Source organism: Sarcophilus harrisii, chromosome 4, assembly GCF_902635505.1.
Source record: "Sarcophilus harrisii chromosome 4, mSarHar1.11, whole genome shotgun sequence".
Lineage (NCBI taxonomy): Eukaryota > Metazoa > Chordata > Mammalia > Dasyuromorphia > Dasyuridae > Sarcophilus > Sarcophilus harrisii.
In genome coordinates this window covers 372,443,983-372,461,368 of record NC_045429.1, presented here as the reverse complement: position 1 = coordinate 372,461,368, position 17,386 = coordinate 372,443,983, and the positions used below count along the sequence as shown (strand labels likewise).

At 32.5% G+C, this 17,386-nt stretch overlaps 1 protein-coding gene across 7 annotated transcripts in view; it reads left to right on the top strand.

Annotated features, from left to right (window-relative positions):
• The window catches only part of LYST (lysosomal trafficking regulator), a 221,227-nt gene that overhangs the window by 130,323 nt on the left and 73,518 nt on the right, over nt 1-17,386 (top strand). For 6 of the 7 annotated variants that reach the window (XM_031966940.1, XM_031966938.1, XM_031966939.1 and 3 more), the window contains exons 27-32: nt 1,721-1,887; nt 2,612-2,764; nt 12,179-12,340; nt 12,993-13,184; nt 16,190-16,368; nt 16,807-17,013. In XM_031966940.1, the coding sequence (XP_031822800.1) occupies nt 1,721-1,887; nt 2,612-2,764; nt 12,179-12,340; nt 12,993-13,184; nt 16,190-16,368; nt 16,807-17,013 (1,060 nt within the window). The remainder of the gene's footprint in view (nt 1-1,720; nt 1,888-2,611; nt 2,765-12,178; nt 12,341-12,992; nt 13,185-16,189; nt 16,369-16,806; nt 17,014-17,386) is intronic. The other variant, XM_031966942.1, reaches the window with a different exon arrangement.

Genomic DNA, 17,386 nt, shown 5'->3' with positions numbered 1-17,386 from the left:
ATTATGAAAAACTGGCTAAAAAAGGGATTGGCTGCCCTATGGCACCATAGATTTCAGATTCAAAATTGGATTTTGAGAGACCTTAGAGATCATTGCCTGACCCCTTCATTTTATAGATAAGGAAACCAAAGTTCTGAGGAGTTATCACTTGTCAAGTGTGTCACAGGTGAGAGAACTGGGATTATGGTCAAAAACTTAGATCTGACTATATCCAGTGTTCCAGCTATGCCTTCACAGCTGAATGAGGCAATTTCCTATATGAGAAAGGATCCAATATAAGTAGGGAAATGGAAAAGAAAAAGAGCAAGCAAAGCTGATGGAAAAATTAGAATATCCTTTTGGACATTTCAGAGAGGTGAAGTCATGTACCCACATTCACCCAGTTAGGTTGTGATAACCTGGGTCTTAGACATCAAATCTCTCTGGAAAAAGTATTTCAATTTAAAACTTCATCTTGGACCTTGTTTTACTTTTGATGCATCTAACTAACTCATCCCAGTTTACATTTTGTATAGTATTTTAAGGCATGCAAAGCATTTTAAAATCATAATACTTTTAATAGCCTAATATATTTGTGAGAGGCAGATTGGCAGAATAGATATCGAACTAACCTCTCTCAAAAAACTTGAGCTTTCCTTTTGCCTCTGACACACACATATAGCTGTGGGAGCATGGGTGAATCTGTTAGTGTCCCCAGACAATTCTCCAAGACACTCAAGAGAATGTCCTAATGCACATTGGTGGAAAGAGATCTTCCCAGATAGCTGTGGAAATCACAGGTCATACACATACACATCGATATTTTAGTAAATAAAATTTCATATTACCCAATTTCAAAAATTTTAACCATATTTTTAAGGTAAACAATGGAGAATAGTCATATAAACTCTTCAGGCAACCTAGGAACTCACTCTGGGTTTTTTATACTTTTATTGAATTAACATGGGAATGGTAGAATTGGGGAAGAATTAATAGGATGCCAGAAGAATAAGGCTTATTTATGATACCTTTGGGGAACTTAATGTTGTTATTATTATTATTATTATTATTATTTTTGGTAAATCATGCTAAGTAGAAGAGTACTATAATAATTAACCCTAAATATTTACTACTTCTTTTCCTTGCTTTTTTCTTTTGATTAAAACATAATGGAGAAAAATGAGGTGGACTAAAGAATAATCCTGGGACTATTGTGTAGCATAATAGATAGAGTACCAGGCCTGGGGTCAAGAAGATTCCCCTTCCTGAGTTCAAATCTGGCCCCATAACACTTACTAGCTGTGATCCTGGGAAAATCAGTTAATTCTTTTTGCCTTAGTTTCCTCATTGGTAAAATGAGCTGAAGAAGGAAATGACAAATCATGGCAGTATCTTTGCTGAGAAACTCTAAATGGGGTCACAAAAAGCTGAACACAACTGAAACAACTGAATGACAGCAACAACAACAAAAATGATTCTTTATTTGGCCAATGGTTGTCTGAAGAAAACTGAGCTGGGCTAATGAAGTGGGAGAGGCTAAGGACAGTGGATCACTTAGGTTGGGGCTTCTGAGTTATAGCACTAAAGCCAACCAAGTTTACACCCTAAGTTTGAATGAGAGAGGGGATGGTAGCAGGGGGAACTTGATTTTATAGTTGAGATAGCTTGTTATCATTGATAGGAGTTCTTTCTAAAAATGTTCTGACACTTCTTTCTGTTGGGGTTTTTGTTTGTTTTTTAGTATTCCTTTGAATGACTACAAATTACTTGTTTGTGAAATACAACAACTTCTTGTAGCTGTTACAATTCATGCTTGCAGTTCTTCAGGTTCACAGTACTTTAGGGTTATTGAAGATCTTATTATACTGCTTGGATATGTTCAAAACAGCAAAAACAAACGGACGCGAAGTAAGACTTAAATTTTACAAGAGTTATTCAGCATAAATGTTGAAATGATATTTCATTTTGTAGTCTTTTAAATTTCTTTTTGGAGATAAATTTACTTAAGATTAATTTCATAGTTATATTAATTAGTTTTGAAATGGGGTTTTTTCAGGCAAAAATAAGAGTACTAGTGGCAACTGAGAGATGTTAATATGTCAATGAGAATAAAAATACCAATTTCTCTCATAAATCTGAAACTTAAATTCTTAGGTTTACTGCAGAAAATTTGATGCTCTTTCCTTTTCTTTTGATGCCTTTTTTGGCGGGGAGGGAATAAGAAGTGAAGGCAACAGACTTGTAATTTTATTTCTTTATAACATCAAAAAACAATTTGTTCATTTAAAATAAGTTCTTTAATTATAAAATGTCCTTTATTATAATGCATTTACATAATGAAAGCACTTTGTTGCAGTGAATAATTTTTTTTTATCACAACTTATTTTTTGAAATTTGGTATTAGTCTAAAGGTTATATTTAACAGAAATTCTTTGTTCACTAATATTCAAAAATATTTTTTACTTTAAATCTCACATTTTAATTTTGAAATTTATATATGCTAAAATCTGAGTGGCACTTTCTTATGTTGCCTAGAAATAAAATTGATTCAGTAAGAATAAATTATTAATTATATAGCTTAAATATTTCACAGAAAGAACAATTCTTATTTAGTATCGTTTGTTTTTCTCAGATATGGCTATTGCACTACAATTCAGAGTTCTTCAGGCAGCTATTGAATTTATAAGGACGACTGCAAACCAAGATACTCAAAACCTGACAAATTCATTCCAATTTCCTTCTATTTCTCATCATGCAATATTTCAAAAGAGAAAAAGTATTGCTGGTGAGTAATGAAATAAAATTTTTCTAAACATTTTAAATGGAAAAGATAGCTCTATTTTCCCCTATAATAGTACCCTTTATAATTTTTTTTCAGATTTGTTGATTAAGGAAGTAGATGGTTAATAAAACATTTTTTAGAAATTTAAACTCTATAAATTTTAAGAATTCTTCTTTTTCTTAATGTTAGTTATTTTGCTTCTTTTTAACATTGCAGATTTTAGTATCAAATCATGGTTACAATATAAGTAATTTCTGAATATGTTACACATTAGTAAATATTGCTAGATTTTCCTGACATAAAATTCTAAAGCTGAATTGACATATCTTTAGTCAAGATAAAGATAAAATTATAAATGTAGCTCTAAATACAAAGACTCCACAAGCTTAATTGATAAATATTTTTTTATTAAAGCTTTTTATTTTTCAAAACATTTGCCTAAACAATTCTTCAACATTAGCCCTTGCAAAACCTTGTATTCCAATTTCCCCATCCTCCCCTCACGCCCTTCCCTAGATGGCAAGTAATCCAATAAATGTTAAACATGATAGAAATATATGTTAAATCAAACATATGCATACATATTTATACAGTTATCATGCCACACACACAAAAAATCAAATAAAACCAGTAAAGAGAGAGAGAGAGAGAGAAGCAAAATAAAATTCAAGCAAACAATCACAAATCGAGTGAGAATGTTATGTTGTGAATCACACTCAGTCTTCTCTCTAGGTGTAGATGGCTCTCTTCCTCACAAGACCATTGGAACTGCTCTGAATCATCTCATTGTTGAACAGAGCCATGTCCATCAGAATTGATCGTCGTATAGTCTTTTTTCCTTGCGTAATGTTCTCCTGGTTCTGTTCATTTCACTCAGCATCAGTTCATGTAGGTCTCTCCAAGCCTCTCTGAAATCATCCTGCTAATTGTTCTTACAGAACAATAATATTCCATAGCATTCATATGCCACAACTTATTCAGCCATTCTCCAGTTGATGGGCATCCACTCAGTTTCTAGTTTCTTACCATTACAAACAGGGCTGCCACAAACATTTTTGAATATGTGGGTCCCTTTCCTTCCTTTAAGATCTCTTTGGGATATAATCCTAGTAGAAACATTGCTGGGTCAAAGGGTAGGCACAATTTGATAACTTTTTGAGCATAGTTCCAAATTGCTCTGCAGAATGGTTGAGTCCATTCACTGTTTTACCAACAATGTATAAATTTCCCAGTTTTCTCATATCCCCTCCAAAATTTGTCATTATCTTTTCCTGTCATTTTAGCCAATCTGACGGGTGTGTAGAGGTATCTCAGAGTTGTCTTATTTTGCATTTCTCTGATCAATAGTGATTTAGAGCACCTTTTCATATGACTAGAAATAGTTTCAATGTCTTCATCTGAAAATTGTCTGTTCCTATACTTTGACCATTTATCAATTGGAGAATGGCTTGAACTATTATAAATTTGAGTCAATTCTGTATATATTTTAGAAATGAGACCTTTTTGATACATATATATAATGTTATCAGTCATTGTAATCTAGAAATATGTTCATGTTTAACCTGAATTTATTTCTTTTTATATATTACATACTGCTCTTTTCAGTAAGCAAACCTTAAAAGTCATGTGAAATCACATTATTAGATCAAAAACAGACATTTATATTTTTGGGCCCACCCAAAACATTTTAGTCACTTCTACATATACATCCTTCTATCTCCTATGACACTTCAAAACTTCCATTTTCATTGGTTTGAGGATTCCTGTGTCTCTGAATAATCCCTAAAATGTCTATGCCTTTATGAGTTGCTATACACATTAATGACTTGAGAATCAACTTTTTCATGATGAGATGCTCAGAATTTAGCCAAATTGACAGACATATCTATTGAGCTAAAACTTGTAAACTGCCATTTTTGTTGGACTTTCCTGAACTTTCATTCTGTTGACATAGCCTTTAAGATCCTAGGGTTACCTCCATTCCACAATAAAACATCAGAGTTGAACATTAGTGGAGTGTTACATATTCTTTCCTCCTGACTCCCCTCTCAAATTATAGTACTTCCAGTAGAATGTAGTTAATTTATCCAACGAAGCACAACATATCTCTCTGAACTCCTAGAAACCAATGGGTTTTGTATTTTCATTAATGTATCTTCCTGCTAAGTAAGCATTTGGTAGAATTTGCCTTTCTACTTATGTGGAAAGAGAATGAATACTCTTGAAACACTCTAAAAATTAGGCTTTTAAAAAAACTAGCCTTGCTGATTGTTCATCATAAATATTCATTAGTTATGTTCTTTCTTTTTTATTACCACAGCAAGATCACTAATACAACCTTTTGTTTGAACCAAGATAACAACGCTCTTGATATTTTTACTTTCTCCCCTGTATAATTTTCCCACACACAGCAGCAAAAATTAGGTTTCTAAAAAATGTAAATTTGATCATATTCACATTCTCTAGGCTTTCCACACATTTTTTTTGAATCGTATTACAATTTAACATGGACTTTGATTCTTTTCCTCAGTAAGCTGTTCTTACCTTTTATTTCATTTAGATTTGTTCTCCTCAGTCTAACTGCTTTTGCATGCTTCTATAGGGAGATTAATATAAATTATAAAATCCTACTTAGAAATTTTTGTTATGTAATCTTAACTGGACCTTCACTGCAGCAAGTCAATCAATCCTTTTATACCTCCTTAATTGATTTCCTTGCTCATTAACCAAAACAACTATTCCAAATCTTTTCTTTTTTTCCTCAAGCACTCCCACAACACCTCTCAGATGAAGATCTTGCTTCATATTTCATTAAAAACAAGAAAGGACATTCACTGAGAGCTTTCTTTTTTCCCCTTCTCCTCTAACTTTACTCAAATCCCTTTATCTACTATTTCTTTCTTTATCATCTCACAGAAAGAAAGGGTGTTTTCTCCTCTTTTCTAATTCCTCTGCAGTTGACTTTTGACCTCATCATTCACATGAAATTTGTCTCTCAAAGTTACCAATAACTTCTTAATTGCCAAATATAGCAGTTTGTTCAATTCTTATCTTTCTTGGCTTGCCTGTAACCTTTGACACTATACACCTTTCCCTTATAGTCTTTCCTCTTTGCATTTTATTTACAAGTTTCTCTCTTGGTTCTTCTCCTACCAATTTGACCAATCCTCAGTCTCTTTTGCTTGATCTTCCAGGTCACATCATCTAGTCATGGTTGTCTCCCAGGAGTCTGTCTTTTACTTTCTCCTCTTTTTTCACTAATAGCTGGGGGTACTGGAACAGAACTTTTGGGGAAGTGGGGATTGAGCTGAGTCTTGAAAGAAGCCAAAGAAGCCAGGAGGTAGAAGGTAAGGAGTCAGAACTTTCCAGGCATGAGATAATAGTGAAAGACACAAAAGGTGGTAGGTCTAGGATTGTGTTGATGAAATTATTAGTAGACCATAGGAGTTAGATAAAAGTCCATATACTAGGGAGTAAAATTCAAGAAGAAAGGAAGGAAGGTAGGAAGTAGCCAATTGATGAAGACTTATTAGACTTATTAGGAGGTCATATGGAGCTACCAGAGCTCTTTAAATGGAGCAGGAAGGGAATAAGGGGTTGGAATTACTTTTAAGAAAAATCATCCTAAGCAATAAATTGGAAAAACATTTTTTACATTCAAAGGTTCTGATAAAGACCTCATTTCTAAAATATATAGAGAATTGATTCAAATTTATAAGAATTCAAGCCATTTTCCAATTGATAAATGGAAAGGTGCTCCAAATCATTATTGATCAGAGAAATGCAAATTAAACTCTGAGATACCACTACATATCTCTCAGATTGGCTAAGATGACAGGAAAAGATAATGACAAATGTTGGAGGGGATGTGAGAAAAGTGGAACACTAATGCATTGCTGGTGGAGTTGTGAACAGATCCAGCCATTCTGGACAGCAGTTTGGAACTAAGCTCAAAAAGTAATCAAACTGCATACCCTTTGACCCAGCAATGTTTGTATTGGACTTATAGCCCAAAGAGATCTTAAAGAAAGAAAAGGGACCTGCATGTACAAAAATGTTTGTGGCAGCCCTCTTTGTAGTGGCAAACTGGAAATGAGTGGATTCCCATCAACTGGAGAATGGCTAAATAAATTGTGGCATGTGAATGCTATGAATATTATTGTTCTGTAAGAAACAATTAGCAGGATGATTTCAGAGAGGCTAGGAGAGACTTACATGTACTAATGCTGAGTGAAATGAGCAGAACCGGGAGATCATTGTACAAGGAAAAAAGACTATATTATGATGATGAATTCTGATGGATATGGCTCTCTTCAACAATGAGATGATTCAAACCTATTCCAATTTTTCAGTGATAAAGAGAGCCATCTACACCCAGAGAGAGGCCTGTGGGAACTGAGTGTTGTTCACAACATAACATTTTCACTCTTTTTGTTGTTGTTTACTTGCATTTTATTTTGCTTCTCTTTTTTTTGTGTGGCATGATAATTATATAAATATGTGTGCATATATTGGATTTAACATATTTCTATCATGTTTAACATTTATTGGACTACTTGCCATCTAGTGGAGAGCATTGGGGAAGAGGGACAAAATTGGAACAAAGGGTTTTGGAAGGGCTAATGTTAAAGAATTGTCCATGCATATGTTTTGAAAAATAAAAAGCTTTAATTAATAAAAAATAACACCCTAACACCTGAATAGAGAAGAAATTGTAATGGGGAGAAAGCTGCAAGTCTACTCTTGCAGTAGTCTGGGGCAGAGCTGATGGAGACCAACAAACTATTAAGTTCATGTGAGGGATATTGTGAAAATAGAAATGAATGCAGATAGAAAATGTAACAGGTTATATATGGGAGATTGAGAGTTTAAAGATAATACCAAAATGGTGAGCCTGGGTGACTGAAAGGATGATGGTGCTCTTGAGAGTAATAGAGAAACTGAGGACAGGGATGATATTGAGTATAAAGATGAATTTTGTTTTAAACTTATGAAGTTTTGTGGGGCGGGGAGTTGAGATGCCTATGGGATATCCAGGTTGAAGTATTTAAAAGGCACTTAGAAATGTATTTGTAGCACAAGAGAAAGAGAGTAGGATTGGATATATAGATACAAGAATCATCTGCACAGATCTAATTGAAATTTTATATGCTAATGGAATCACCAAGTGAGATAGAGCAAAAAAAAGAAGAGAGCCCAGGACAGAACCTTGGCTTTCATCCACAGTTAGGGTTTGTGATTTGTAAGGGGATCCAGCAAAAGAGACTGAGAAAAGTGCTCAGACAGATGGGACATAAACCAGGAGAGAGTGGGATGACCAGATGCCTTTGAACAGAGACTATTCAGGAGGAAAAGGTCATTAACAGGGTTTGATTCTGTAGACAAGTCAAGATGAAGGACTGAGAAAAGGCTATTAGATTTAGTGATCAGGATTTTTGGTAACTTTTGGTCGAGCTTTTCATTTGAATGATGAAGTCAGAAACCAAATCCCAGAAAATTTAGAAGAGAGTGAAAAGAGAAGTGGTGGTTCTTATTGTAGAGAGATGCCAAAATGTTTTTTCCTAAAATGTAGGTCTGATCATATCTCATTAAAATATAAGAACTCTGTTCAGAATATAATATGAAGTCCTCTTTTGCTTTTAAAACCTTTCACAACTGATCTCTATCCTACTTTGCCAGACTTCTTTTATATGATTTCTTTTTCTATATTCTGTTCTAGTCAGACTGTCTTGCTGCTATTCCTTATATACCACTTGGCATCTATGTTTTTAGCATTGGCTGTCCACTGTTCCTCAGATGTTCACTCAGTTCAGACACCACACAGAATCCTTTCCTGTTTCTCCTAGCTGCTAGTATGTCATCCCTCTCAACTACCTTTTATTTTCTGTATATTTATATAAATTTATTTTCTTCCCTGATAAAATGTAAGTTACTTGAAGTCAAGGATTTTTAAATTTTTGAATGGGACATAATAGGTACTTAATAATTGCTTATTGATACATTAATTGATAAGATCCTATTTCATGATGCAGTAAAGTGATACTCGTATTTCAAATAAGTTTCTTGATAATTTCAATGTTGAGGGCTAAATAGTTGGCAGATCTAATTAGATAATCATTGTTTGACTTTATGATGTGGCTGAAGAAGCTCTCATATTGGGAGTAGAAGGATCAACTCTGCCATTTTCTAGTTTGCTTTTTGTTCACATTCATATTCTTTATTTCCTGATATGTTCACTAGAATATTTTAAAAGTTCTTAGCCATTTTATGAGTTCACTTTCTTAAAACTAGATAATGTAATCTATAAATTCACTTAATCCAAAAATAAATTATAATTCATTATGAATCTTAGAAAGTGAATGAATAAAAAGAGGGCATTGTCAACCTTTCTGTGTTGTGGATTGCCCACCCTTAGTTTAGAATACTTCAAAGTGACACATTAGCATGTGACATAATGACTGAATGAAGACACCAGTGACCAACTGAATTTTAAATAATAGTAATTTTTTAGATTATATATATATATATATATATACATGATCATCTGTACAATTTCATTTTACTTTGCATTAGTTCATATAAGTCTACCCAGATTTTCTAAAATTAAGGATTTTTTTAAGCTGGAGTATATAATGCAAAACAGTATCTAGTAGTAAAATGTATTTTAGAAGTCTAGTTCTTTTATTGACTTTGAAATTTTTATGTAAATCATCATATCCAGATTGAGTTTTTGTAAGAATATGCACACCTTTAAGAAGGGTACTTCAGAACCCTACTTCATCCAGAACAGAGTTAAAATGGATATATGCTGTGATGAAGAGATATAGTTATGTAATTTGATACATGATTAAGATCATAGTATTATTATAATGTATTACATATAATAATTAATATAATATAATTTATAATTATAAAGTCATAAATGAAGTACTTTATTCTAATGGAAGGATAGAAACTAATTTATTCAGCAAAAGGATCTCAATCTGGAATTCTCAAACTTTTTTGTATCCCTATTTTGTATCCCTATTTCAGTCTGTTGTCTATGTACCCCTTCTCAGAATGATGTTTGTTGCCTACATTCATATTGGAAGATGTAATTTTTTTCCCTCCCAAATTCTGAAATCTATCCATGAATCTCTTTAGAACACCTCCATTAACCAAAAATTTAGACAGGTTGGAAGTAGGTTAAAAAGTAATACATACTACCTAAAAAAGTGTTTGGTTCCTACAAGTGGTGGTCCTTAAAACAAATAGGTTGGCCCCTCAAAGTACAGCCAATAACAGATTTCTTGTACGTTAATTCTGCAAGAATAAGGGTATGATTCTGCATTTCCTTGCATCCCTTCCATTTCGCACAGTGTCTGGCAGATGGTGCTTAATGATTGACTGATTAAAAACAATTCTGCCTAAAAAAAATTTTTCAGATATATGTTGAAAATGTATTTTATCATATTTTGTGCTTGAAATGATTTATGTACAGTCAACCTCATAAATACAATATTTGGGAAATTAGTATGATAAATTTTCATCTCTTCTCTTCCTCTTCTCTTCTCTTCTCTTCTCTTCTCTTCTCTTCTCTTCTCTTCTCTTCTCTTCTCTTCTCTTCTCTTCTCTTCTCTTCTCTTCTCTTCTCAATTGGGATTAAATGATTTGACCAGGATCACACAGCTAGGAAGTGATATATATCTGAGACCAATCACTGTGCCCCCTCATTAATTTTCTTATACTTTAAAGCTTACCAAGAAAACCTTTCAGGACTCATTGAAAATCTTTCTTAAATACATCCAGCCATTCTGGAGAGCAATTTGGAACTATGCTCAAAAAGTTATCAAACTGCGCATACCCTTTGATCCAGCAGTGTTACTACTGGGCTTATACCCCAAAGAGATCATAAAGAAGTGAAAGGGAAATATATGTGCACGAATGTTTGTGGCTGCCCTCTTTGTAGTGCCAGAAACTGGAAACTGAGTGGATGCCCATCAATTGGAGAATGGTTGAGTAAATTGTGGCATATGAATATTATGGAATATTATTGTTGTGTAAGAAATGAACAACAGGATGATTTCAGAAAGGCCTGGAGAGACTTACACGAACTGATGCTGAGTGAAACAAGCAGGGCCAAGAGATCATTATATACTTCAACAACAATACTAAATGATGACCAAATTCTGATGGACCTGGCCATCCTCAGCAATGAGATGAACCAAATTAGTTCCAATGGAGCAGTAATGAACTGAACCAGATATGCCCAGCGAAAGAATTCTGGGAGATGACTAAAAACCATTACATTGAATTCCCAATCCCTATATTTTTGCCCACCTGCATTTTTGATTTCCTTCACAGGCTAATTGTACAATATTTCAGAGTCCAATTCTTTTTGTATAGCAAAATAATGGTTTTGTCATGTATACTTATTGTGTGTCTAATTTATATTTTAATATATTTAACATCTACTGGTCATCCTGCCATCTGGGGGAGAGGGTGGAGGGAAAGAGGGGAAAAATTGGAACAAGAGGTTTGGCAATTGTTAATGCTGTAAAGTTTCCCATACATATAACCTGTAAATAAAAGGCTATTAAATAAAAAAAAAATCTTTCTTAAATATGAATATCCTTTCCTGTCTTAGTATAATACATTATAATTTTGTCCTTAACGATTTAGGATATCATGGATTACCATACAGTCTTGTGTATAACAGAAATTACAGAAAATTAATCTGAGAACATATTTTGGACATTTTTCTTCTGGCATAGGTCATATATTTGCTTTCTAAAACATTTTTTTCTCAAAGGCAACTATATTCAAAAGAGTTTTAATTGAAGTACTGTGATCAGTTCTATTTGTTAACTCTTGGCAACCAGGAAATAGAGATCTGGACCTGAAGTCAGGAAGAGCCAGGTTCAGATATGAAACATGCATTAGCTCTATGACCCTGGACAAGTGACTTAATCTTCATTTGCCTCAGGTTCTTCTGATATGAAGTGGGATTAACAGCACCTACCTTTTTTTTTTTTTTTAAATAATAACTTTTTATTGACAGAATCCATACCAGGGTAATTTTTTACAACATTATCCCTTGCACTCACTTCTGTTCCGATTTTTCCCCTCTCTCCCTCCACCCCCTTCCCCAGATGGCAAGCAGTCCTATACATGTTAAATATGTCGCAGTATATCCTAGATACAATATATGTGAACAACACCTACCTTGCAAAACTATTGTGAGGGTAGTGCTTAGTAAAGTGACAGTACAGTGACATGATAGGTGGTATGCAAATGTTTCCTTCCTTCTTCATGTTTCACCAAGAATGTTACATATAAGTACCCACACATATGTAATATGCAATGTACAATGATATATGAGTATTTTAAAGGCATTTATAAAAATTGATGTATATTTAAAAATTATTTTTAAAAAAGGTTCAATTGCAATGAAAGGTTCCATTATTCCTCATCTACCAAGACGTCATTTTAGTTCCTATGGTCAACTTCCGATGCCCCTCTCCTTGAATTTGTTAAATCAGGAATCAACCCCTCAGTTTTCTACTGGATTCACTTCATGTTTGTTTCCCACAGAAGCAGGTGCAGTAATAGTGGCTTCTTCTACCTATTCAAATTGAGAAATTCTCTCAAGAAATTCTTTTATAATATTTAATAAAGAATGCATGTGTTCAAAGTTAATTTGATTACAGATGATTGGGATTGTAATCATTTTTCTGGTCTCTTCTATGTCACTGATTTCTACTTTGTTACTAAATATTGTGCAAGAAAAAGCCTTTATTGCAATTGTTATATTATGACTAGAGCACAGAAAAGTTGAAAATCTTTTGGTAAAGGTGAATATGAGGAAGTGAAACAGTAATTTTGTGAGAACTTTTTTGTTACCCTATTCAGCCCTAGTTTAATATTGACTTGTAAACTCCTTTTTCAAAAGAATCAAATTTTCCAAACCACTCTCTATTCTGCAGATTTAAAACTACATTTCTATTTAAAACAGGTTTTTATTAAACTTTTAAATTGAAAATACTGTTACACTTCTTCAAATACAGGAAAAGGACTACTTTTCTTTTAATCACTTTTTTTATACTATTTAAATAAACCATTAAGTAAGCTTTTATTTTGGTTCTGGCATGTTTTTTAAAAGTTTTGGTAAAAGTAGTTTCATTGCTAAGAGTTTTAAATGTTTCCTTCCTTACCAACATTAGCATTTTCTCTTTTTCTTTTATGCATGAAGATCCCCGAAAATCTTCTCTTGTTCAGTCTGAATCTCTTCTGATGAAAATGCGTTCAGTGGCAAGTGATGAGCTCAATATGATGATGCAACGAAGAATGAGCCAAGAAAATCCTATTCGGGCATCTGAAACAGAACTCACCCAGAGACTTCAGAGGCTCACTGTGTTAGCAGTTAATAGGCTCATTTATCAAGGTAGCTATACAATATAAAATCAAGAGTGATTCAATACAGTTTTAGATGTTTACACTGTGTAGTTTTTTTAGTTCCTTTTTTTCTAAACTATTAAAAGAAAAGCTGAATTTGAAATATATCTTTTTGAGCTCCCATCACTGGCAAAATTCATTCGTTCCACAAGCATCTATTATCTACCATCCACTATGCTAGGCACTGGGGATTCAAAGACAAAAATAAAATTAAAGACATTTGTAATTCACCTGGGGAGAATATTACACATAAAGGAGCAATGATACTGATACAATGTGCTATTTCTTATGTACTTAAGATGTAGCAAGAACTGCAGAAATTTAATAAGCTTATACTACCTATTATTTTATTAAATTAATTTTTCAAACATCTGGGTGTCAAACTTTAAGATAATAAGTCCTTATGTTTGTAGTCTTGTGATCAAACTCTACACAAATATCTAGGATAGTTTGTGAAAGAGTTAAAAATGAAATGTAGTGTTTGAGAAAATACCACAGAAGCAAAGTAAATTATTCTTTCCTTATTCATTGGTTAGATTTCTGGTACTTTAGCTATTTAGAATATAGTTATAAACCTCAAAGTCATAGAAAAAGACCTCTGAGCAACAAGAAAATAGCTACAAAGTCTGAATGCGTCTCAGGACTTTGCCACTTAACTTTAAAACTAAGGTTGTTGAAATTTAGTTATCACTGAAAAACTTCAGTTCTGCCTTAGGTTATAATGTATCATGTATTATAATCAGTATTGTTCTAGAACCAGCCTATACCTGCTTGTAAGAGCAGAGTGTTAAATTTTTAGCATGAACAGTTACATGTCAGAAACTGGCAAAAAGTATAAATCAGGGCTTGACTTACTATTTTTTTCACTGTCTAGATTTTAAAAAGTGATGGAGAAAACGTTAATGATGCAGACTAAACTTAAAAATCTGTCATACATATGTATATTTTTCTGGTGTTAAATATTTACCGGGCTCTCCTTGATTAGAAGCAGACCTACTACAATGACAACCAACATTGAGTATAAAACAAAAGCAAGACTAACTGGAAATAATAATTTCATGAGCATAATCATGAGAATTTTTTCATATAGTGCCAAAGTGTCACATGCCTCAGGGTTGCTCATTTTATTACAGCACAGACAGGCCACTTGGGGGAAATGGAAAGTCTAAGTAGAATCAGTGCTTAGGATTGAATATTGGTAATGCTCCCTTTGTGATCTAGGGCAAATTATTTAATTTCTTTGGACCCCAGCTTCATCATCATCAAAAATGATGAAGTTGATCTCCAAGATCCCTTCCCACTCTAGATTCTATGATCCTGTCTTTATAATGGTGATCACATGTCATTATAAATTTAAACTTTTACTTATTTGGAAAATATATCTACTATGTATTCTCTGTTCCTCAAAAATACCAAACAAATGAAGTATCACTGTAAATCATATCAAGACTACGAATATCTATTGCCTAATTGATGACATGTTCAAAAAATTAATTAATTTCTATTATTTTGATATTTCTTCAGCAGAATAACCATGTATACAAGAATACTAGATGAATTCCTTGAAATCATTTTAAAATAGTATTTTAATAAATTTGAATCATGTTAAAGGCTGGAAGAGTAAACATTTATTTAAGCATTTTATATGCTGGACTAAGTGCTAAGTTTCTCTTAAAGAAATCCTACAGTAAAATATAGGATGAAAGTTCTTTAATACAAAAGATTGTTCTTTAGTTTATCTGTTTCATAAATTGAAATTTACCTGTATGAACTTTAAGAAAAATAGCAAAGCAGATTTCTATATAGAAAATGAATAAAAAGTCCAAAAGCAATAACTGTCATGCATTAATGCTATAGAATATTTTGATCATAACCTTAAAATATTCAGTTGAACCAGTATCTCTTGAAGGTATATTATGTAATGAGTCCTTGCTCTCAAGTAGCTTCCAGTCTAGTACAGAATGTAAAATTAATATACCTCACATAGTATAAAAACTACTGCTTGAAATAGAAGTCCAAGTGAAAATTAGATCATATTTGGATATTCTATTTATGAGATTTTAAAACATTATTCTCCAGTAAACCATGCTCTAAAGCAAACTGTGAGTTATGATCCTACATGGGGTCTTGTACCAAATATGGAGGGGGTCTCAAATTTGGCAACAGTGAAAAGTATCCACCAATATTTAATTCTTTATGTAAAAATAAGCATATGTGCAAATTTGCCTTTATCTTTAATTATATGTGTATCAAAGAATTGCTTAAAATAAAATTTTTGATGATTAATTAGCAGTAAATGCTTGATTTCTATACCTATTTTTATATATCTATTTACCTCGGTCACACAAAAATTTCTCAAACAAAAAAGGAGCATGAGTGGGAAAAGTTTTAAAAGCCCTACTTTACTCAGATTTTGCAAAATTATAAACTGCTTCTAAACTGAAAAAATGAATTTTTTATAGTTTACCATCTTGATTTTAATAGTTTCCTTACAAATAATTCCCTAGAAAGTTTTACTCTGTGGAGTTTTATTATAACAATTTTAATTTATATTGTGATAGTTTCTTTAAACAGTGTACCGTTTTTTTTAACCACTCACAGCATTACTTAATTTGATAGTACTTTTGGAAATTAATGTGCAGTGTAAAGCTAGGGAAAAACATTTATTGAAATTTATCAAGTATTCTTTGTAGTCTGTAAGCTTGACTTATACTATAATCATATGAATTCAACCATTTTAGTATTTAGCACATTTGAATAAGTTTAATTATATTTTAAATCAGAATTGTGACTTAAAAGAAATAAAATTTTTATTTAACATAACTTTAAATGAATCAGTTTCTAATTATTTAGTTTCATAGAAATGCTTTGTTAAGTAAATTTCTAACCCAGCTAGAATATTCTAGTGCTAGCACTACATCTCATTAATATAGATTGGGTGTCAATGACTAATTAATTTTTGTTTTCTCTTTATGCTTATTTTTCTATTAAAAGAATTGAGTCCAGATTTTATTGATATTCTGAGTACACCAGGGACCACAGCTCAAAGCAGAACCTCAAATTCTGAGGCTGGAATTTCTGAAGAGGAAATTCATCATGAACACCTTTCCAATTTGAACCCATTTCAGAAAGAAATGTTAATGATTATGGTAGAAGGAATGAGAATAGCACTTGTAAGTAATTGTGTGGAAGGTTTCCATTAATTCTTAAGGAATGGAGGTTTTATCTTTATTATGTTTTCAGAATCTATTTCTTTTGGGATTCTCTTCTCTTATGCCTTCTGATTCTGAGGTTGGTTAGATATAAAAGTAATAGGTACCTTGAGTTTCCATGCTCATTTACTCTTCTAAAAGAATATTATTAATGATTACTAAGTCTGTACTCAGGGAATTGTTTTCCTAAATTGTAGTTGAATGGGATCAGAGAAGTATGAAATAGCTGATCACTAATATAAGTATGATAATATGCCTCTCCTTTTTTCCTTTTCTTTTAAAAGTAGTTAAAAGCTATAACTGAAAGTTCTATTCTTAAATCTTTTTTTTTTTAATGTTAGTAATAAGAATGAGCTATTATTGTACAAAGTAACTCACTGGTAAATTCATTCTCTTAAGGGCTCAACTAGAACCAGTACTCCCAGACAACAGTGGAATAAGATTCTGTTGTCTTGTAAAGAAACTTTCCGCATGCAACTTGGGAGACTCTTAGTACATTTATTGTCACCAACCCGACCTCCCCAAGAGAGGAAACAAGCTTTAGAAATAATGCATCAACCAAATCATCAGGAAATACTGCGAGACTGCCTCAGCCCATCTTTACAAGTAAGTGTCTCAGAAATTAACATTCACAGAAAACTTCACAGAGAAATTACTGAAATAAAAAATGCATTGTCTAATATAGTAAATGGCCATTTTTTAAAATAAATAAAGATTTGAGCTTAAATCTTGCTCATATATTTGCTAACAAATTATATCACTTCTCTCAGTTTTGATTTCCTTCTCTATAAAACGGGGATAATTATAGTGCCTATTTTGTATGGTCATTATGAGATCAAATGAAATATGTGTAAAATACTTTGTTAACTTTTAACATAATAATATGCAGCAGGCTAAAAAAATATGTGTATGTGTATATATATATGTTATTTTAATAAAATTATTTTAATGTTAAATAATGTACTGGACAGCATTCTGC